Genomic DNA, 22585 nt, shown 5'->3' with positions numbered 1-22585 from the left:
AGACTGCTTTGTTCTTGTGTTCGCAGGCGATGATGTGAGGGAGAGTGAGGAGCCCTCTTCATCACACAGTTTGAAGGTGGAGAAGAGCGACTGTCCAAGAGACTCAGGCTGCTTTATTCTATCAGAGTGCTCTGAAAACAGCAAAGAGGACACAGAGAGCCAACCAGTCACACACTGATAGGCCAGACTATCCTAACTAACAAGTTTTGACATGTAAATTACGATGGCTCACCATGTTTGTCTTGTCTGTATTTGGTTTAACAAGATGGGATTTAATTAATTAAATGTAGCCAATTTTTCTTACAACCAATGAATTTGTTCCTCCTTAAAAGCCTTCATTTATGCACCTTTTTATCTAACCTATTCATTCACATGAAGCACAGGTGTCAAACTCATTCCACGGAGGGCCGAATAGCTGCGGGTTCTCACTCCTCCCTTGTACTTGATTGATGAATTAAGGTCACAAATTAGAAAGGAACTCCCCACACCTGGTAGTTTATGGCTTAATTGAAAGGAAAACAACTCAAACCTGCAGACACTAGGCCCTCCATGGAATGACACCCCTGACAAATTATATTTTGTCCCAACAAGGATAGTAAAACAAACACGTGTGTGTGTGTGCACGGGAGTTTTTACATATATTTTTGAACAATCCTGGTTCAACAAAATGTACAGTACCAGTGGAGGCTGCTGAGGGGAGGACGGATCATAATAATGGCTGAAACGATCGAATGGAATGGCATCAAACACAAACATATGTTTGGTGTATTTGATACCGTTCTACTTTTTCCGCTCCAGCCCTTACCACGAGCCGTCCTCCCCAATTAAGTTGCCAACAACCTCCTGTGAAATGTACATACTTGTAGAACTCAATAAGTGCAATATGTCACACATTAATAAAGTATTTATGCATCAAGAGTCATCTGTCTAACTAATCCGTTAATTTGTACTGCATTGAATGTATAATATATTTTCAAGCAAAATGTGCACAGAAAAGGTGTTGCAGTTGTACAATATTGCTATATGTTGCATGCCTCAAAATGTTTTTATTAATTTTATTTTTATTATAAACAAATCAATACAGAAAGTACATGAGGGAACACAAGTATATATAGATTATATACAATGGACAATTGAGCTAGGGGTACAATATCACATTACAAGGACCTTAAGGGACATACATACACTTAGAAATGCCTCAAAATGTTACGACACTGAACACACTCATTTGAACGTGATATACGACTAGTGTTCATGGGAAAGGTTGTTTCTTTGCTATCTCATCCTGTGTATATATAAACGATAACGCATGGATTGGACTACGTTACCCAGAAGCTTTAGACCACATTATGGGTGAGTTCGTAAATTCGCTCAGAATAACTGATTCATTTACGAACGCTCAACACCCGTTGAGTATATCCGGTGTCAGTAAACCTCGGCAAAAAGGCGTAATTAAATTGTTGCCATCAGCACAGTTACAGTCACCAACGCTCCGAATAACATGAACACAGCATAACCAGCGCGAGAAAGGGCGAGAAAATGGTCAGAGTGAGGTGTTCTCTCATTTATGCCAGGAAGTAGCTAGCATGCTAGCTAACTTTAGCCAGTTAGCTTGGGTGCTTCACTGCCGTTGTGAGGTCAGAACGCTCGGATCAACCCTACTCCTCGGCCAGAGCGTCCAGTGCTCTCCGAGAGCGAATTTACGAAAGGACAATCTGACAACGGTCTGCGTGTTTTTAAATTCAGAGCGTTGTCAGATTGTCCGTTCGTAAATTCAGAGCGGACAATGTCATCTGGCACTCTAGAGTAAATTTACGAACGCACCCTATAATCGTGACGTGTAGTTCTGTGGATCATCCACATTATTCTGAACGTAGAACAGGTCAAGAGGGGTTTCCCTAATTACTACAGTCACAAAGTCACAATTGGCTATCGTAAAAATGATATGGTGAGTCATAAGGTTAGCAGTGTATTTAAGGGTTAAGTTTTAAATTGTATTTGAATAAGATAAATTGTAGATATAGGCGGGGTTTATGGCTTAGTGGCTGTGGTAACTAGTGACAACATTCATCCATTCTGAAACTGATGAGGCGATTAGCCTAGATTTAGTTTTACTACGTGTCAGTTCGGTGGTGATCAATACTTGACAATGGCTGGGGAAATGTCTATGATCGGTAAGTAAGATTTAACCGTAACGTGTGCTTGTTGTTGTGTAACTAACCAGCTGTTTAGCTAGCTAACAGTAAGTAGCAAGTGGGCTGACAAATTACCGGTGGTAACAGCTGGCTAGTTGCTACCTAATTCACAGTAGTCAAGTTAGCTGGAAAGGTAAACGAAGTGTCAGAACTGTCAACGCTGAATTAATATGTAAATATGTAGGCTATCGGTACCAGTTGTTAGTTAGCTACGTAGTCAACATCCATCCCTAAACCCACGTAATTTCTTTATCTTCCGTGTCGCAGGATCGGTCATTCTGGCTTTATTTCTGGCTGGCTATCTGGGCCAGCAGTATCTGCCTCCACCGAAACCCAAAGTGATCGGCCTAGATCTGGGGACCACTTTCTGCTCCGTAGGAGTATTCCACCCGGGTACCGGGGATGTGGAGGTGATAGGGGATGAGGAGGGGCGGAAGAGCATCCCTAGTGCGGTGTCGTTCACATCTACCGAAGTCCTCGCCGGTCACGAGGGTCAGGATCTGGCCGACAGCAATCCTGAAAACACCATCTATGATGCCAAGCGGTTTATTGGAAAAATATTCGAACAAGAGCTCCTTGAGCAGGAAAGTGCTCGTTATCCATTCAAGGTACAGTACATACTCCTGTAGTTACTTTGACAGTCAATACACCACAGTGAAAATTATTTAATACATCATCAGCATTTGGCTACATAAGCTATGTGTGATTACAGGTGTATAAATATGCTATATCAATGACTGCTGACTTTCATTTGTAACACCTTTCTTTCAGGTGATAAACAACAATGGCAGTGCAGAGTTCTTTGTCACCACCAATCAGACGTTCACAGTTACTCCCGAGTTCATTGGTTCTCGGCTGCTGCTGAAGATGAGGAAGATGGCGGAGCGTCACCTGGGTGTCCACATTCAGAGGGCTGTTATCTCTGTCCCTGCTGAGTTTGATGAGAGACAGAGGAACTACACCATCAGGGCTGCCAACCTGGCCGGTCAGTCTATCTGGCAATACTGTATCAACAGTCATACAATATCTGATTTGATGTGTAAACACTGCTACAGGAATTACTTACACTGTATAGCTGTTTAGTGTAGTCTCATTTAGAAACAGTCTATCATACAGGGATTGACATTAAGGGTTGACCTATTGCCTGGGGCAAGTAAAACTGAGCGCAAGTTGAGCCTGCTCTGGTTCATCCACATTGTGTAAGTGAAAGATAGATAATTTATGGCGAGCTGAGCTTGCTCTGATAATTTTGTTTTTGTTTTTAGTGATAACCAAAATACAAATAATTCAATTACTGATCTTTCTGATTCCTCTCCTATGGGTAGGTGAAAGGCGGGTAATATGTAACTTCTGCTTGTAAATAGCTAATTTACATTTTCGGATGTGCAACTGCATTAGACTTTAATGTCAATCCCTGATATAATTAGGTGTTTGTTCTAAAATAACTGTGTTACTGTATTCAGACCCCTTGACTTTTTCCACATTTTGTTACGTTACAGGCTTATTCTAAAATTGATTAAATATAACTTTTCCTCATCAATCTACACACTACCCCATAATGACAAAGCGAAAACAGGTTTATAGACATTTCTTGCAATTTTATTTTAATGACCTTATTTACATAAGTATTCAGGCCCCTTACTATGAGACTTGAAATTGAGCTCAGATTCATCCTGTTTCCATTGATCATCCTTGAGCTGTTTCTACAACTTCATTGGAGTCCACCTGTGGTAAATTCAATTGATTGGACACCTGTCCCACAGTTGACAGTGCATGTCAGAGCAAAAACCAAGCCATGAGGTTGAAGGAATTGTCCGTAGATCACCGAGACAGGATTGTGTTGAGGCACAGATCTGGAGAAGGGTACCAAAAGATTTCTGCAGCATTGATGGTCCCCAAGAACACAGTGGCCTCCATCATTCTTAAATGGAAGAAGTTTGGAACCACCAAGACTCTTCCTAGAGCTGGCCGCCCGGCCAAACTGAGCAATCGAGGGAGAAGGGCCTTGGTCAGGGAGGTGACCAAGAAACTGATGATCACTCTGACAGAGCTACAGAGTTACTCTGTGGAGATGGGAGAACCTACCAGAAGGACAACCATCTCTGCAGCACTCCACCAATCAGGCCTTTATGGTAGAGTGGCCAAACGGAAGCTACTTCTCAGTAAAAGGCACATGACAGCCCGCTTGGAATTTGCCAAAAGGCACCTGAAGGACTCTGACCATGAGGAACAATATTCTCTTGTCTGATGAAACCAAGCTTGAACTATTTGGCCTGAATGCCAAGCGTCACATCTGGAGGAAACCTGGTACTATCCCTACGGTGAAGCATGGTGGTGGCAGCATCATGCTGTGGGGATGTTTTTTAGCAGCAGGGACTGGGAGACTAGTCAGGATCGAGGGAAAGATGAACGGAGCAAAGTAGAGAGATCCTTGATGAAAACCTGCTCCAGAGCACTCAGGACCTCAGACTGGGGCATAGGTTCACCTTCCAACAGCACAATGTCCCTAAACACACAGCCAAGACAACGCAGGAGTGGCATCGGGACAAGTCTCTGGATGTCCTTGAGTGGCCCAGCCAGAGCCTGGACTTGAACCCGATCTAACATCTCTGGAGAGACTTGAAAATAGCTGTGCAGCGACGCTCCCCATCCAACCTGACAGAGCTTGAGAGGATCTGCAGAGAAGAATGGAAGAAACTCCCCAAATACAGGTGTGCCAAGCTTGTAGCGTCATACCCAAGAAGACTCCAGGTTGTAATCGCTGCCAAAAGGTGCTTCAATAAAGTGTCTGAATACTTATGTAAATGTGATATTTCAATTTTATTTTTAATACATTTGCATTTCTGAACCAGTTTTTGCTTTGTCATTATGGTCTGTGTGTAGATTGAGAGGGAAAAAACTATTTAATCAATTTTAGAATAAGGCTGTAAAGTAATAAAATGTGGAAAAAGTGAAGGTGTCTGAATACTTTACGAATGCACTGATGCCTTATATTGGACACCTAATCCAAAGTCATTAAGATTCCTAAGGGCTTTGACCAAATCTACACTACCCACTATAACTAACATCTGATTGTTCTGTTTACACCACTCAGGACTGGACATCCTGCGTGTGATCAACGAGCCCACAGCTGCAGCGATGGCGTATGGGTTACACAAGGTGGACGTGTTCAACGTGCTGGTGGTAGACCTGGGAGGAGGAACACTGGACGTCTCTCTGCTCAACAAACAGGGGGGCATGTTCCTCACCAGAGCCATGGCAGGTAAGACACTAATTTACTCTCAACTCCTTATGTTGTAGATACGCATGGTTTAGTTGGTCATTTTCATGTCTTCTGGTTTTAAATTGGGCATACATTACAAGTGGAACATTTCCCATATTGTAGTTAAAGATTAGCACAACTAATTCTAATCATACAGTACATGACCTGAAATGGAATCAAACCCAATACAACACTAACAGATAGTATTCTTGGGCTCAGAGAATGATCCTTGCTGTTGTCTTCGTTTCCTAGGTAACAACAAGCTGGGGGGGCAGGACTTCAGCCAGAGGCTGCTCCAGTACACCATGGAGAGGGTCCGCCAGCAGTACGGCGTTCCCCCCACCCTCAAAGAGGACATCCACCGCCTCCGCCAGGCTGTGGAGGCAGCCAAGCTCAACCTCACCCTGCAGCCCAGCGCCGACCTCAGGGTACCCCTGCACCTGGAGCCCCAAGGAGACCCCAAGCAACCACCACAGGGGCCCACCAAGGACCCAACCCCAGTCATCTTCCAAGCAGTCATCACCCGTGAGCTGTTTGAAGAGTTGAATGCCGACCTCTTCCAGAAGATTCTGGCGCCTGTAGAGACAGTGCTGGCCGAGGGCCACCTGGGGAAGGAGGAGGTGGATGAGATAGTTCTGGTGGGAGGCTCCACCCGCATCCCTAGGATCAGGAAGCTGATCAGTGAGTACTTTGGGAAGGAGCCCAACACCTCAGTGGACCCAGACTTGGCAGTGGTGACTGGGGTGGCCATCCAGGCTGGCATCATGGGCGGCTCCTGGCCTCTACAGGTCAGCGCTATAGAGATTCCCAACAGACACCTCCGCAAGACCATCTTCAATTGATCTAGTCGAGAGGTAGCAAGGGACTTAAGGATGCCACCAAACAGATACTTGCCATATTAAAGGATGGTCTGCATTCTAACTGTTAATTGTGCTTCTCCATCTTCACAAGGTGTGCAATAGTATTATGAGGTTAAAATATGATCTTCAGCTGTAATAATAGCTACTGGAATATGTTCTCACAGAGAAACTCAAATTACACCATCACTTTTTTACTGTCAACCCAACTTATTAGACCAACTGTAGTAGATTGAAAATGGTGTTCAACTCAGGGAACAACCTTTATTTCTAGAGAACTGTGACCAGCCAAGACACCTTCAGCTATTTATTTATTTATAGTGTTTGTACTGTGAGGGGGGGGGTACTGTACATGGTGTTATGTTTTTCAGTGGATGACAACGTGCTTGTGCCTTTTCAGAGAGCTGCACTATTAGGCTTTGTGCTTTTAAGTCACCTGATATGAAGAACCACCAGTCCTATTGACGAAGGCATAATGCTATTAGTTTAGGACCAAAACTTTTTGCACACATCGTTACTAGCTTTACATTCAAACAATAGCCTATGCTCAGTTTTGTATGGGTTAACAGATGTTCTAAATAAGGGACATGCTCATCATTCTGGTGCAATTGAATTAAGAATCACTGGCTGACGTATTTCTATATGTGTAAGTAAGTGCCATAAAAACACAAGACTAGGCTTATGGTGCCTGTTTGAAGTGTTACCGTGTCTCACAAGACTGCAGGTGGACAGTAATGGTTGAGGCTGTTACAGCCCCTGGAATTAGAGAACAACATGTTTGTTGACATTCTCATGTATAGAATGTACATTCCAAAATACTAGTCAAGTCAAGACTGATACAGTGGACACTTAAATAATATACCTTTTAGAGGTTTGTTCAACAAGGTAAACAGTTTGCATGCATATCTTGTTGAACGTGCCTCAGATACTGCACAGTTCTCTAGCGTATTCCTATGCTATAGGAATTTATCTGGACCATTCCATTTCAACGGAGTATGTAGATGAAGATATTTTTGTACTGCAAGTTTTGCTTCTTCAAATCACCCCTCCAAATGGCTCCCTTAGATATCTGCTTGTACTACATGCTGCTTTAAATAAATCCTGAATTACGTAAATACCATTGAATTTTCTTTCTATGAGGGATTTTCTAGAGCAGCGAACAAAATTAAAGCCAGCTTTAATATACATACAAATCCATTTAAACACAGTTCAGGACCAAACAGAGATTGCCATTTCTGTAAGAGAAAATAACAACATGCATCTTGCTGTCTGCATTCCATGATACTGACTTTCTAGTACAGGTGGAAGAAAAAAATAAAAGGATATTTGTGATAATGTTCCCAGCACATATCAACTGAAAATTGTGAAAATTACTTTTACCATTGTCACTCACTAGCTTCTTCAGCAATGTGGTAACATCTTGCCGTGTAACTGTACAATTGATGGAAAAACATCAGTATGTTAGAGATCCACAATGGTTGGCTACTGCATAGAACATACAGTACATTCAGAAAGTATTCATATTCCACATTTTGTATAACAGCCGGAATTCAAAATGGATTTGTTTCTTCACACACTACCCATGACAAAGTGAACGTTTTTAGAAATGTTTGAAAATACCTAAGTGTTCACCCCCGAGTCAATACTTGTTAGAATCACCTTTGGTAGCAAGATTAGTCTTTCTGGGTAAGTGTAAGAGCTTTGCACACTTGGATTGAGTCTATGCAACATATGTGACTTTTTACTCCTGAACTTATTTAGACTTGCCATATCAAAGGGGTTAAATACATATTGACTCAAGACATTCCAGCTTTTCATTTTTAATAAAAACATAATTCCACTAACATTATGGGGTATTATCTGTAGGCCAATCAATTTTAAATTCAGTCTAACACAAAATGTGGAAAAAGTCAAGGGGTGTGAATACTTTGAAGGCACTGTACATCAAGCGTTCACATACAGTAGGAATATGGTTGACATGAGCTAAATCTACACAGTCAACAGTAACACCAACCTAAATGGTGTTACAGTTATCTTCCATCTAGAAAAATCACAATAAAAGGATCACTTTGGTATCAGAAGCATTTTAATGTTGACTTCTGAGGCACACAAATACCAAAGGAGTAAATGAACACAAGTCAATCCGTTCCTTGACCCTGTGTGAACTATTCTGATACTCAGCGTTGTCCCTTCAACAGCCTAGAGCTTTATTTTCACAGTTAATATAACACACCCCACTTCATCACGACATAAAATATACCCTTTAATGTCACTATGTGATGCAATTTGCTGTTCAAATGCCATTGAGAAGTTGGTCTGCAAAATATTTAAATGACTTGACTTTCATAAACTTCTCAACACTATTGCTATTATTATGCATCACATTTCCAATATAATCCTCAGACAGCCATAGCATATAAAACGTTTGTAATATGCACACATTCCATGTAGAACTGCATACTTGGGATAGGTGGTGAAATCTCTACTGCCATAATATACTGTTCACATCCTTTAAAAATCAAAACATTCACAATGAACCGAAAACATCACAAAAACACACATCAGTTCTGCCTGAACACAAGCCCTGCCCGAGACAGCACAGCTCCACAAGTCACTTGATATTGTATGTCACATGCATGGATGAAGGAAATGCTGTTCAAATCATTATCTTACATCGTGTAAATATTTCACTTAGTCGAAGAAGGCAGGAACCTCTGTAAACAGCTTGTTCGTGTTGTTTTTGTTCCTAAAAATTTGAATAGCGCCCAAACGTGGCAAGAAATAGGAGCAATGCTGCACAAGTAGTAAAATCCTCTAAATAACTACGAATTGGCTGTGCTATAAAGTGACTGCAAGTAAATAACAGTTTAAAAACAAACAAATAGGTTCTTAATAATAAACAAGCATTGGTAACTGGAGGGGCCTCCAAAGTATCTAGAGCAGGGGTGGGCAAACTACGGTCCGTGGGCCAGATCCGGCCCATGAGCCCATTCAATCAAAGAGGTTTGAGTGAAAAACGATATATAATGGACCAATATATTTTCAAATAAATGCCCTTTTATGACAAACAAATTGTAAAAAAAAAAATGACCTAGAGGTGAGAAGAGGCCACAGATCTGACAAATCAATTGGTTCATCAATAAAAAGTGCTTTTAGTCCCACATTTGTATTTAACAAGCAAAAACAAACCTATTTACAGAATGTACAAAGCAATGGGTGGTGCTTGCCTGGGCTTCTTCAGCAATACAGCAGCCTGTCAATCAATCAGTAGTTCAGAGGAACAATCTGGATGCACTGAGTAAAACAAGAGTAATCAGAACAGACAAGCCAATCACAAGTCACTTGGAAGTCTTAATTTACTCAGTTTCCACATGCTAGTAGAGTCAGGTGTCTTTCAGTAGATTCACATTAGGAGAGTGAGAGTCAATGGGAGATGCCTTCGTTGTTGTAGTAGTCAAAGCCATTCTCCATGTACAGGTCCTCAGCACTGCCCACACCATTGCTAACCTCTGGGAGGCAGAAGAGTGAAGGGACATCAGTAGGTGTTCAGAGGGTATTTCACTGATATAACACAGACCACATCAATGCACATTGAATACACAGATCATCAAAAACAATATCACTGCATATCCAAACCACACCAGAGAAATCCCTTAGCTTCCTTTGCTCTGTATGTCACCATGTATCTTCTAAGACCTACTAGTGTGATTTTAGAGTGGTTTGGACTGACTGATGGTCATTGAAGACTCATATCAGCATCCCCGTTAGACTTACCTTTCACCAACCACCAGGAGAGGCTGGTGGGTCACAGTGGGCTGTCTAGGAGCCCTTATACATGATGCAGGACTCTGTGGGCGATTGGGGAGGAGCGGGGGGAAGGGCGGGGCAGGCAGAGGGAGGCGGGAAGGGAGGGATGGATGGAATGGTCGGAGGAATGGTCACAGCAGCCGGAGGAGGATGGACAGATGGCAGGATGAAGAGTGAGGTGGAGAGGAGTGCAGGTCACACACACACACAGGATGAGACGGCTACTGCGGTTGACCTTGGGGAGGGCAATTACATAAAACACTCAGAGATGCATGCTGGGATAGGGTCACATACTGGCATCCCCAGATACTCCTAGAATGGCTGCCTTCCCTTGTCTCCTTTTCTGTGACCACTGATTAATAGGTGAAAGCAATATGGCTGGCCAAAACAACCGGGCATGCACTTCATCTATCCAATGTCATCAGATCAGTGGTAAATAAATAAGGACAGGAGAAAAGGAGTGGAAGACATTTCAGAGTACTGGGACACAACCAGAGAAACAAACACCAACACACAATACAGTAGACACAGGAATTCCAGTTCTCCTCTCTGTGGGGTCCTTCCTTACCGGAGAAGATGAGTTTCTCCTTCATGATGTTGACGTCTCTGCTGGACCTCCGGACTGCGGCACTCAGCATGATCTGTTCAGGGTTGTAGCTGTGCATGCCACTCAACCTCCATCTGGTGAGGAAAGGTCACACAGGGGTCAGGGCATCATATAGAGGAGGTCTCTCCGAACCCTGTTCCTGGAGAGCTACCATCCGGTAGGTATTCACTCCAACCCTATTGTAGCGCACCTGATTCTAATAATTAGCTGGTTGATAAGCTGAATCAGGTTAGTTACAGCTAGGGTTGGAGTGAAAACCTACAGGAAGGTAGCGCTCCAAGAACAGGGTTGAGAGCCCTGATATAGAGCCTCTGGTCATACCACAATACTGCTGTCTCTGCTCTCAAGGACCTGTTCTATATGGAGATAACGGCATGTCAAAATGCGTCGCCCATTTTTCTTGGAGATACTCTAGGTCACCAAGTGTGGGCACTGGGCACCATTTTGCCTCAAAGTCTTTTACTTCTAATTGGCTGACCTCAAAATGACACCAAGTAAACAGATATATATTGAAGTTGGGTGCTGTACTGAATGAATCAAATGATTTATGCACACATGCATCTACAAGGACACGTACAAATAGAGTCTGAGCCAAAGACATCCCCACTTCTCTGAAAGCTCATTCTTCAGTTACTGACTAGCTGTGACTAATATTTATATATACACTAGATGACTGATAGGGGGCGCTGTGTTGATGCCACCGTGCCTCCATCCTGGCACTCCCAAAATAGTTTCTACAATGGTGGGGAAGCTATAGAAATGCCTTTATTTATGTACATTCGTTTCCCCCCATTTATTCTATTAGACACCTTAATGCATACTTTTACATTATATTATGTGAGCTAAACGTACAAATAAAACATTTCTTAAAGTATAATTTGTTTTAATTACTAATGTTATTGTACCCACTACAATAAAATACATGTAATTTTGTCCATGATCACATTTATTTGAAATACAGTAGGGAGTGCCAATATGGCTGACCGGTGGCTTCAATGTCTCTCAATGGCCAATACATAGCATCAGCAATCCAGGGTTCATACAGTGTTGGAAAAAGTACCCAATTGTCATACTTGAGTAAAAGTTAAGATAACTTAATTTAAAAGAAATTCACTAAAGTAAAAGTCACCCAGTAAAATACTACTTGAGTAAAAGTCAAAGTATTTGGTTCAAATCAAATACTTAAGTATTTGAGAACTTGTTCTCAACTAGCCTACCTGGTTAAATAAAGGTGAAATAAAAAAATAAAAAAAAGTATCAAAAGCAAATGTCATTGCTAAAATATACTTAAGTATCAAAAGTAAAAATCATTTAAAATTCCTTACACTAAGCAAACCAATTTTACGGATAGCCAGGGGCACACCAACACCAATTTACAAACGATCTCAAGTCCATCAGACTGTTAAACAACCATCACTAACATATTTGAGGCTGCTACCTATAGGCATAGACTAGGAATCACAGCCCACTTTAATAATGTTTACATATCTGGCATTACTTATCTCACATGTACACTACCGTTCAAAAGTTTGGGGTCACTTAGAAATGTTCTTGTTTTTGAAAGAAAAGCACATTTTTTGTCCATTAAAAAATCTTATTAAATCAGAAATACAGTGTAGACATTGTTCATGTTGTAAATTACTATTGTAGCTGGAAACAGCGGATGTTTTATGGAATATCTACATAGGCGTACAGAGGCCCATTATCAGCAACCATCACTCCTGTGTTCCAATGGCACGTTGTGTTAGCTAATCCAAGTTGATCATTTAAAAAGTCTAATTAATCATTAGAAAACCCTTTTACAATTATGTTAGCACAGCTGAAAACTGTTGTGCTAATTAAAGACATCTGTTTCCTATACTATTCTACTGTATCTTAGTCTGTTCCACTCTATCGCTCGTCCATATGTATATAGTTTTAATTCATTCCTACTTAGATGTGTGTGTATTGGGTATATGTTGTGTAATTTGTTAGATATTACTACACTGGCGGGGCTAGAAGGACAAGCATTTCGCTACACTCGCAATAACATCTGCTTATCACGTGTATGTGATGTACTGTATGTATTGTTTGATTTCCTACTAAGCATTCTAAATGTAACAAATACTTTTGTGTGTCAGAGAAAATGTATGGAGTAAAAAGTACATTATTTTCTTTAGTAATGTAGGCGTAAAAGTGAAGTACAGATACCTAAGAAAAACGACTTAAGTAGTACTTGAAAGTATTTTTACTCAAGTAATTTACACCACTGAGTTTATGTACATCATTGGTTGTGACTGGCTTTGAACATCACAACTGGAGTAACATTTGAGGCAAGAAGATTTACTTCCCTAATCCATTTGATTATGGTAATTTCCAAATAGAGGCATGTAAATCAAAATGATTACATTAGCAATAGTGTGTCTTGGCTAATGCATCAATGCACTTAAAAATAACCCAGCAGAGCTTTTGTCCAAATCAACACCATAAATGAAAATGAGCGCTTCCCTCTAATACATTTCTAGAATGAATTTGTAGACTTTGTCATTCGGTCGATAATGTAAAAAGTAAAACTCAAGCGGGATAAAAGTGAACACAAGCATTTGTGCTGTGTGGGAGAAAGCATTGCCGTCTGCCACTAAAAGGCCAATAGTGGTAGGCTCGCTTGTATTTACTTTATACTCCCCTCTAGCGGGGAGGACGAGAAGTGGCAGCAGTGAAATACAACAACGATACAGGTGAGAAAGAGAGAGAGATCTAAGATGTAAATGATGACGTATATAGAAATAAAGGATGGAGATACTGGCTTCACTGAGATAGAGGAAGAAAGATAAAAAGGGAAACCATCGTGGGTCAGAGTTGACCCAGTTACCTGATAATGTGATAGCTGCCAGATGCCAAAATGCAGCAGAGAAGAGGAGGAGCATGCACATCAGGCAGAGGAGGAAGAAGAAAGAAGAAGAGAAGGCGGAGAGATTAAAATAAGTCAGTTTAGAAGCCAGCAGCGGCCAGCACTTTGCTAAGCATAGCACACCCACACATAAGACTAGAGGATGGAGGCCTTGGTCTGCTGTCCTTCATCCCACAACAGCATTATGGCTCAGGAAGGAAGATTAAATTCCTTTTAGCAGCTTCCCATAGTCTTTCAGAAGATTCAAGGAAGCATACTTTCTGGTTTAATGTTACTTCAAAGTGCAAACAACTGTAAGGGGAAACATTGTTTGGTTGACGAGAGATACTTCTCCAGCTGATTCTCAAAGCCAAGGTGTTGGCATTGTAAATGAGCTTTATCAAATAACTAGTGTTTCATCCATCCCTGTGTTTTAACACGCTTGCTGGAAAATGGCCTTGCTGGTAATGTGTGTATGCAGAGTTATCTGTTAATGTGTGCTTGTACAACATACAAGGAGCCTGCTGTATACATGGAGCCTGCTGGTCCTCTGTAGCTCAGTTGGTAGAGCATGGCTCTTGCAAAGCCAGGATAGTGGGTTCGAATCCCAGGACCACCCCATACGTAATAAATGTATGGGCACATGACTAAGTCTCTTTGGATAAAAGCGTCTGCTAAACGACAGATGTCATTATTATGCATTAAGCCTCTGAGAGGTAGAACACACACAGCTGTGTGGAAGGAGAGAGGGTGTGAAGCGGACACACTGAGGGAGGGAGAGATGTGATAACTGTGTAAAGGCTACCAGAGGCACTATGGCAGCAATTACAGATAATTAAGAGAGAGAGGAAAACACTTGATTACTACCTAGTACTACATTTCAAAATTACATCCTAAGAAAAAACAGCAGAGTACTCGGCCTCCCGAGTGGCGCAGCGGTCTAAGACACTGATCAGTGCTAGAGGCGTCACTACAGATCTGGGTTTGATCCCGGGCTGTGTCGCAGCCGGACGTGACCGGGAGAACCATGAGGCGGCACACAAGTGGCCCAGCGTTGTCCGGGTTAGGGGAGGGTTTGGCCGGCTGGGATGTCCTTGTCCCATCGCGCTCTAGCAACTCCTTGTGGCGGCCGGTGCATGCACGCTGGCTTCGGTCACCAGTTGTATGGTGTTTCCTCCGACATCTTGGAGCGGCTGGCTTCTGGGTTAAGCGAGCAGTGTGTCAAGAAGCAGTGCAGCTTGGCAGGGTCGTGTTTTGGAGGACGCATGGCTCTCGACCTTCGCCTCTCCCAAGTCCGCATGGGAGTTGCAGCGATGAGACAAGACTAACTACCAATTGGATATCACAACATATTATATATACTTTTTTTAAGGAGTACTTACTTTTGGAATACAAAAATTCCTATAACTACAGTGAAGGAGATGAGATCAGCGGCGACCCAGATCAGACAGTACTCATCTGGACTCTGAAACCCAACATGACAGCATTAGACCACCAGGTGGCACTGTCTCCTAAAACAACTCACAGCCAGGTAGCAACAAACCTAGAACAAAGAATGCCTTCCTAAAATGATGTAATATTGAAATTCATATAATATTGTGGTACAGTAATTAATGTGTAATGCATAATGGACTAGTTAATCAAAAGGTGCTCCAAGTTACTGATGGGACAATAACAAAAGAATACACTAGTCAGAATAATGTAAGTTCCACATAGACCTAGATCCCATACTATCAGATGGATAGTGTGTAGGGTGTAGATAGTGGCCATATTGACTAGCAGGCAAGCAGACAGGACAGACAGACACAGGTTGGGTAACAGATGCAGTGCTAGCCTGAACTCCATGTCAACCTCACCCAGGATGGGCTCTATATTCTAGTCTGCACCACCCATTGTGTTCCCTGCTGTGAGTCAGTCTGCTAACCCAGAGAGGGGTGCCAGGAGGGCCTGGGGCAGTGTGGGTGCTAGGGGGGTAATGGTGTGGGTAATAGTGTGAATGTTAGGTGGGTGTTGTGGGAGTAATGGTGTGAGTGCTAGGGGGGTGTTGTCGGGGTAATGGTGTTTTTTTATTTGATTTATTTTACCTTTATTTAACTAGGAAAGTCAGTTAAGAACAAATTCTTATTTTCAATGATGGCCTAGGAACAGTGGGTTAATTGCCTTGTTCAGGGGCAGAACGACAGATATTTACCTTGTCAGCTCGGGGACTCGATCTTGCAACCTTTCGGTTACTAGTCCAACGCTCTAACCACTACCTGCCGCCCCAGTGCTAGGGGGGTGTTGTGGGGGTAATGGTGTAAGTGCTAGGGTGGTGCTGTGGGGGGTAATGGTGTGAGTAGTAAAGGGGTGCTGTGAGGGACTTACCATGAGCCAGATGGGGTAAGGCACCTTTCTGAGGATGTTGGGGGCTTCAGAGGAGACAGAGGAGACCCCGATGCTTGCACAGAGCACAGAGAACAGCCCGGGCTTGTTGACCGTGTACAGAGTCACACTCGTCTGTTGCTCCTGAGAAATCGCTGGGAGGGTGCAAGACAGACACATTATCATATTTCATATTTCATACACACATATACAGAAGAAGCACACACGTGTATGTTGTGTCTGTGCCTGTTTAACCCCCCGATGTCATAGGGCTGGCTGGCTGTAACGTATGCAGCAGGCTGCTGATTCCTGCTGGGTGAGACTTGAGGCGGCAGCTTCTCTACTATGTCTGCTGAAGCCCTGGAGCCACCTGTCTTACCTGCCCCCTGTCCCAGTCTGGGGTCCACATCACCTGCGCACACACACACACAGAACACTACATACCGAGACACACACACCAGAGAGCAGACCGAGACACACACACGAGACGGCCCGAACCACACACACAACCGGCCAAGACAGAGACAACACACACCAGATACACGGCCGCAGAACACAACACAACACCGGCGAGACACACACACCACACACCACCGGCCGAAGACACCACACGCAACAGACGACAGACACACAGTCACCGAGACGGACACCACGCCACAGAACCGGCCTGAGACATCACACTACAGCGCAATCAGCACGCCAAGGGCCGAGATCACACACGCATCACAGTGGACGGGCCGAGACCACACAAATCACAGACGGCCGAGAACATAACAACACAACACAAGACGAGGAACACAAAACACCAGATCGCCTGAGGACACACACACACACACAGATCGGTCCGAGACATACACCACGACACACACTCGCCGGAACGACACACACAACATCCCGAACAACAAACACAAGATCAAGACGAAGACACCAGCAACACACACAGAATCGAGCGAGAGACACACACACACAGCACAGATCGGCCGAGACCACACAACACACAGATCGGCGAGACACCACACACTACCACACACACAGATCGGCCGTGACACACACACCACACACACACACAGATCGGCCGAGAAAAACACACGACACACACCACACGGAACCACACACAGACATCGGCCGAGACACACACACATCACACACTAACGATCGGGCCGAGAGCACACACACACAAACACACGAACGGAAACCCCAGCACAGATCGGCCGAGAGCACACACACACACACACACACACATGATCGGTCAGACCACACACACACACACACAGATGCGAGCACAGAAGAACCACACACACAGGTCGGCGTAGACACACACACACAGGTCGGCCGGAGACACACACACACCACGACACATACCAGACGGCGAGACCATACACACAGACCGGCCGAGACATACACACACCAAGCCGCGAGACATACACACACACACACAGGCGGACAACACCACACACACTACGATCGGCGCGAGACACACACAAGATACAACACAGACAGTTCAGGCCGAGACACACACACAACACACCACACACAGATTGGCCGAGAACCCATCACAGGCCCGAGAGGACAACCGTCCGAGACACACACACACGGCCCGAACACACGCACACACCGGCGAGACACACACACACCGCCGAGACGACACACACACACCAGCCGTAGACACACACAACCGCCGAGACACACAAGACACACCGCCGACACACGAGACACACCCCGAGACACACACACAGCAGAGACACCAACACAACACGGCCGAGACACACACACACGATGACCGGCCGAGACACACACACACCGGCCGAGACACACAGACACACACCGGCCGAGACACACAGACAGCTCAGATTACTTATGGGACATGTAGATGTGCAGTTAGTGACATCAGTGGTGACAGAGTAATGATTATTACATTGGTGACAGTGATGGATGTCACAGGCAATCTTCAGGTCAGCTTCAAGCTGACAGTAGTCAGTTCCCTCCACTATGAGTGCTGTTTTCCTCCTCTTGATTTCCCTAGATAACCCAGGGGGACAGGGTCTGAGCCCTAACAAGGTTCTGTCCACTACCTATAATAATAATATTATATAATAATATGCCATTTAGAAGATGCTTTTATCCAAAGAGACTTAAATCATAATTTTAAGTATGGGTGATCCCGAGATTCAAACCCACTACCCTGGCATTACAAGCACCATTGCTCTACCAACTGTGCTACAAAGGACCCCTATCTGAGTCGGGTACACTAGTGTTGCCTGTCTCACCAGGTGCTGTGGAATCCCAGACAGGCGTATGACTTCCAGGGTATCGTTGATCCAGCTGTGGTAGCAGGGGTGTCTGTGCGGGGGTCGTCGTAGGCTGAACACCACTGTGTGGTTATGGAGGGAGGCTAGCCTCAGCAGTTGCTCCAGACTACACACGCTCTGGTTCCCCACCAGCATCACCTCCCTCTGAGCCATGGACTGGACCGTCCAGAAAGGGTCGTCCTAGAGGAGAATGCACACAGGTACTCACAGTCAATCTGATCAATTTACTGTATTTCTAAGATTATATGGCAATTGTAATAATACACCACTTTATGATGAGAGATGAGATCAGGGTTTGGGTCAATTCTATTTGAACTCAATCCAGTGAAGTAATCTTGATTGATAAAATTGGGCACTTTCTCCACATTCATCAGATTTCCTATCAGCCGAGTGGCAATGAAATGGACCCAAAGCTTGGAGGAGAAATATAGGCCTAGTGAAAGAAAGGGTGGTGTGATTACTGCATGATTAAAAACCTTCAGAGAGCGAAAGATGGCATATGAGTATACAATTCCTCCCTAGAGAGGGTGTGACAGACCGTACCATTCCTCCCTAGAGAGGGTGTGACAGACCGTACCATTCCTCCCTAGTGGAGGTGTGACAGACCGTACCATTCCTCCCTAGTGGAGGTGTGACAGAACCATTCTTTCCTAGAGGGGTTGTGAGTAATATTGTCGTACCTTGAGGAACCACTGGCCGGCGTTGAGGCTGTGTAAGTCTGTCCAGTTGAAGGAGGAGGCATCGTCCAGCTGTCTGGCTGGAAACACCTTCCCCACGTCAGTAGTCCTCCTCAACGTGCGGTCTCGCATCAGAAATGGCACCCCGTCAAAGCTAGGACAGGAAAGAGTTAAACAGTCAGGTCTACTAATAAAATAGTATATTCATTGCCGTACATTTTTTTTCAATATGATACGATCTTACTTCTCAAAATCTCCGATTTTTATATCCCCTGATATTTTGTTCTTACAACAGAAATACTGAATGCTCTCTAGGGAAGCCCCAAAACACTTCAATCATGACAGAAACAGACTAGAGTTGTTTGAGGCAAAACTAACTTTACATCAAAGCTAATTTCATGTTGCTTGCTTCACCTTCGCTTTGAATGTCAAATAATTTCCCCGCCTTTTCACTTAACCTCAGGTTGTAAGACATAGAAAACAACAAATTACCTACACTTGGAATTGTTCGTCAAATTCAAAAGTAGAATCGCAACACTTTCGTAAGATTTCATCCCAAGCAACTAAATCGGACCAAACACATCATGTAGCCTGTCATTCCTCATCGTTTTTAGTGACCATTTAGTATGACTGAAATATTCAATTAGTGCCAGAATGACCTCTGTCCTTTCAGATGTGTGTTTGTGCGTGTGTCTACACACATGCATAGCTCTCCTGTGTCTCTGGTCAGGCAGATGTATAGAGACTGGCCCAGGCCCTGTTTAGGTTTCATTAGTCATCTCCACCATGAGCTCAGTGCAGCCCAGAGCCCAGCCCATCAGCACATACAGTGGCTTGCGAAAGTATTCACCCCCCTTGGCATTTTTCCTATTTTGTTGCCTTACAACCTGGAATTAAAATAGATTTTGGGGGGTTTGAATCATTTGATTTACACAACATGCCTACCACTTTGAAGATGCAAAATATGTTTTATTGGGACACAAACAAGACATAAGTTAAAAAATAAATAAATAAATAAATAAAGATAAAAGAAAACTATTCACCCCCCAAAGTCAATACTTTGTAGAGCCACCTTTTGCAGCAATTACAGCTGCAAGTCTCTTGGGGTATGTCTCTATAAGCTTGGCACATCTAGCCACTAGGTTTTTTGCCCATTCTTCAAGGCAAAACTGCTCCAGCTCCTTCAAGTTGGATTGGTTCAACTGGTGTACAGCAATCTTTAAATCATACCACAGATTCTCAATTGGATTGATGTCTGGGCCATTCCAAGACATTTAAATGTTTCCCCTTAAACCACTCGAGTGATGCTTTAGCAGTATGCTTAGGGTCATTGTCCTGCTGGAAGGTGCACCTCCATCCCAGTCTCAGATCTATGGAAGACTGAAACAGGTTTCCCTCAAGAATTTCCCTGTATTTAGTGCCATCCATCATTCCTTCAATTCTGACCAGTTTACCAGTCCCTGCCGATGAAAAACATCCCCATAGCATGATGCTGCCACCACCATGCTTCACTGTGGGGATGGTGTTTTCGGGGTGATGAGAGGTGTTGGGTTTGCGCCAGACATAGCGGTTTCCTTGATGGCCAAAAAGCTCAATTTAGTCTCATCTGACCAGAGTACCTTCTTCCATATGTTTGGGGAGTCTCCCACATGCCTTTTGGTGAACACCAAACGTGTTTGCTTATTTTTTTCTTGTAGCAATGGCATTTTTCTGGCCACTCTTCCGTAAAGCCCAGCTCTGTGGAGTGTACGACTTAAAGTGGTCCTATGGACAGATACTCCAATCTCCGCTGTGGAGCTTGGCAGCTCCTTCAGGGTTATTTTTGGTCTCTTTGTTGCCTCTCAGATTAATGTCCTCCTTGCCTGGTTCGTGAGTTTTGGTGGGCGGCCCTCTCTTGGCAGGTTCGTTGTGGTGCCACTCCGTGGGATGTTCAGTTTTGGATAGTTTTCATAACCCAACCCTGATCTGTACTTCTCCACAACTTTGTCCCTGACCTGTTTGGAGAGCTCCATGGTCTTCATAGTGCCGCTTGCTTGGTGGTGCTTAGTGGTGTTGCAGACTCTGGGGCCTTTCAGAACATGTGTATATATACACTGAGATCATGTGACACTTAAATAAAGTCCACCTGTGTGCAATCTAACTAATTGTGTCACTTCTGAAGGTAATTGGTTGCACCATATCTTATTTAGGGGCTTCATAGCAAAGGGGGTGAATACATATATGCACGCACCACATTTCCTTTTGATTTTTTTTTAAACAAGTTACTTTTTTTCATTTCACTTCAGCAATTTGGACTATTTTGTGTATGTCCATTACATGAAATCCAAATAAAAATCAATTTAAAAATCCAGAAAAACGCCAAGGGGGTGAATACTTTTGCAAGGCACTGTACGTCTCTCCCTCCCATTCCTCTAAATTAGGGCTGCACAGGGACCAGAGAGAGTGGAGGATTGTAAACACACAATAAATGAGCTTTCATGAACACAAAGGCACATACAGACAAGAAACGCACGTGGCTCCATACAGATACAATCACACATTCATAAAGATGGCACAAAATGAAAAGCACACAGACACACACAGCACACTTGTAACTGTATGCATACATCTATGCGCGCAAACGCACACTCCAGCCAACTCATTCACAAACATGTCCTCTATTGAATTTTCTCTTCTAGCTCATCTTGTCATCTCATGTTATCTAAAAACAGCCATGGGTCTATGAAAGTGCTGTCCTGGCTGCTACTACTAACGCTACTACCACCACCGCTACCACTACCGCTACTGCTAAAACTACTACCACCACGGCTGCTACTGCTAAAACTACTACCGCTGCTACTGCTAAAAGGGCTACTGCTACTACCGCTGCTACTGCTAAAACTGCTGCTACTGCTACTGCTGCTACCGCTGCTACTACTGCTACTGCTAAAACTGCTACTACTACTGAAACTACCGCCGCTGCTACGAAAACTACTGCCGCCGCTAATACTAAAACTACCAATGCAACTACTAAAACTACCGCCGCCGCTGCTACTACTACTACTACTAAAACTACCGCCGCTGAAGCTACTACTACTAAAACTACCGCCGCTGAAGCTACTACTACTAAATCTACCGCCGCCGCTATTACTAAAATTACCGCCGCCGCTGCTACTAAAACTACCGCCGCTTGCAGCTACTATTACTAAAACTACCGCCGCTGCCGCTACTAAAACTACCGCCGCTGCTACTAAAACTACCGCCGCTGCCGCTACTAAAACGACCGCCGCTGCTACTAAAACTACCGCCGCCGCTGCTACTAAAACTACCACCACCGTGCCACTACTACTAAAACTACCGCGCTGCTACTACAACTACCGCCGCAGCTACTACAACTATTGCCGCCGCTACTACTAAAACTACAGCCGCAGCTACTACTACCAAAACTACAGCGCCGCTGCCGCTACTAAAACTACCGCCGCCGCTGCTACTAACACTACTGCTGCCCATACTACTACTAAAACTACAGCCGCCGCCACTAAAACTACCGCCGCCGCGCCACTACTACTAAAACTACCGCCGCTGCTACTAAAACTACCGCCGCTACTACTACTACTACTACTACTAAAACAACCGCCGCTGCTACTAAAACTACCCCCGCC

General features: G+C 43.9%; 2 protein-coding genes and 1 pseudogene across 3 annotated transcripts in view; 2 read left to right on the top strand and 1 right to left on the bottom strand.

The window, feature by feature from the left end:
* LOC111960736 (SAM domain-containing protein SAMSN-1-like) overlaps positions 1 to 306 on the top strand; it is a 38361-nt gene extending 38055 nt beyond the window's left edge. For both annotated transcript variants that reach the window (XM_023982930.2, XM_023982932.2), the window contains one exon: positions 27 to 306. In XM_023982930.2, coding sequence (XP_023838698.1) covers positions 27 to 178 — 152 coding nt within the window. In that variant the 3' untranslated portion in view covers positions 179 to 306. The remainder of the gene's footprint in view (positions 1 to 26) is intronic.
* A 1071-nt stretch (positions 307 to 1377) lies between these two features.
* On the top strand, positions 1378 to 7664 carry hspa13 (heat shock protein 70 family, member 13). Its single transcript, XM_023982928.2, has 5 exons — positions 1378 to 2174; positions 2463 to 2803; positions 2967 to 3180; positions 5290 to 5457; positions 5710 to 7664. Exons 1-5 carry the CDS (start codon positions 2150 to 2152, stop codon positions 6297 to 6299), a joined length of 1338 nt encoding a protein of 445 aa, XP_023838696.1. The 5' UTR covers positions 1378 to 2149; the 3' UTR covers positions 6300 to 7664.
* The window catches only part of LOC111957970 (glycerophosphodiester phosphodiesterase domain-containing protein 5-like), a 138145-nt pseudogene continuing 123034 nt past the window's right edge, over positions 7475 to 22585 (bottom strand).

This window comes from Salvelinus sp. IW2-2015, linkage group LG4p, assembly GCF_002910315.2.
Source record: "Salvelinus sp. IW2-2015 linkage group LG4p, ASM291031v2, whole genome shotgun sequence".
Taxonomy (NCBI): Eukaryota; Metazoa; Chordata; class Actinopteri; order Salmoniformes; family Salmonidae; genus Salvelinus; species Salvelinus sp. IW2-2015.
This window is presented reverse-complemented; position numbering and strand designations above follow the sequence as displayed.

What these genes read in the sequence shown, in the direction of transcription:
- hspa13 (XM_023982928.2), top strand. Translation starts at nt 2,150, where the DNA reads ATGGCTGGGGAAATGTCTATGATCG. An exon ending in TGGGGAAATGTCTATGATCG is followed by an intron (nt 2,175 to 2,462) that starts GTAAGTAAGATT and finishes TCCGTGTCGCAG; the next exon opens with GATCGGTCATTCTGGCTTTA. An exon ending in CAGGGCTGCCAACCTGGCCG is followed by an intron (nt 3,181 to 5,289) that starts GTCAGTCTATCT and finishes TACACCACTCAG; the next exon opens with GACTGGACATCCTGCGTGTG.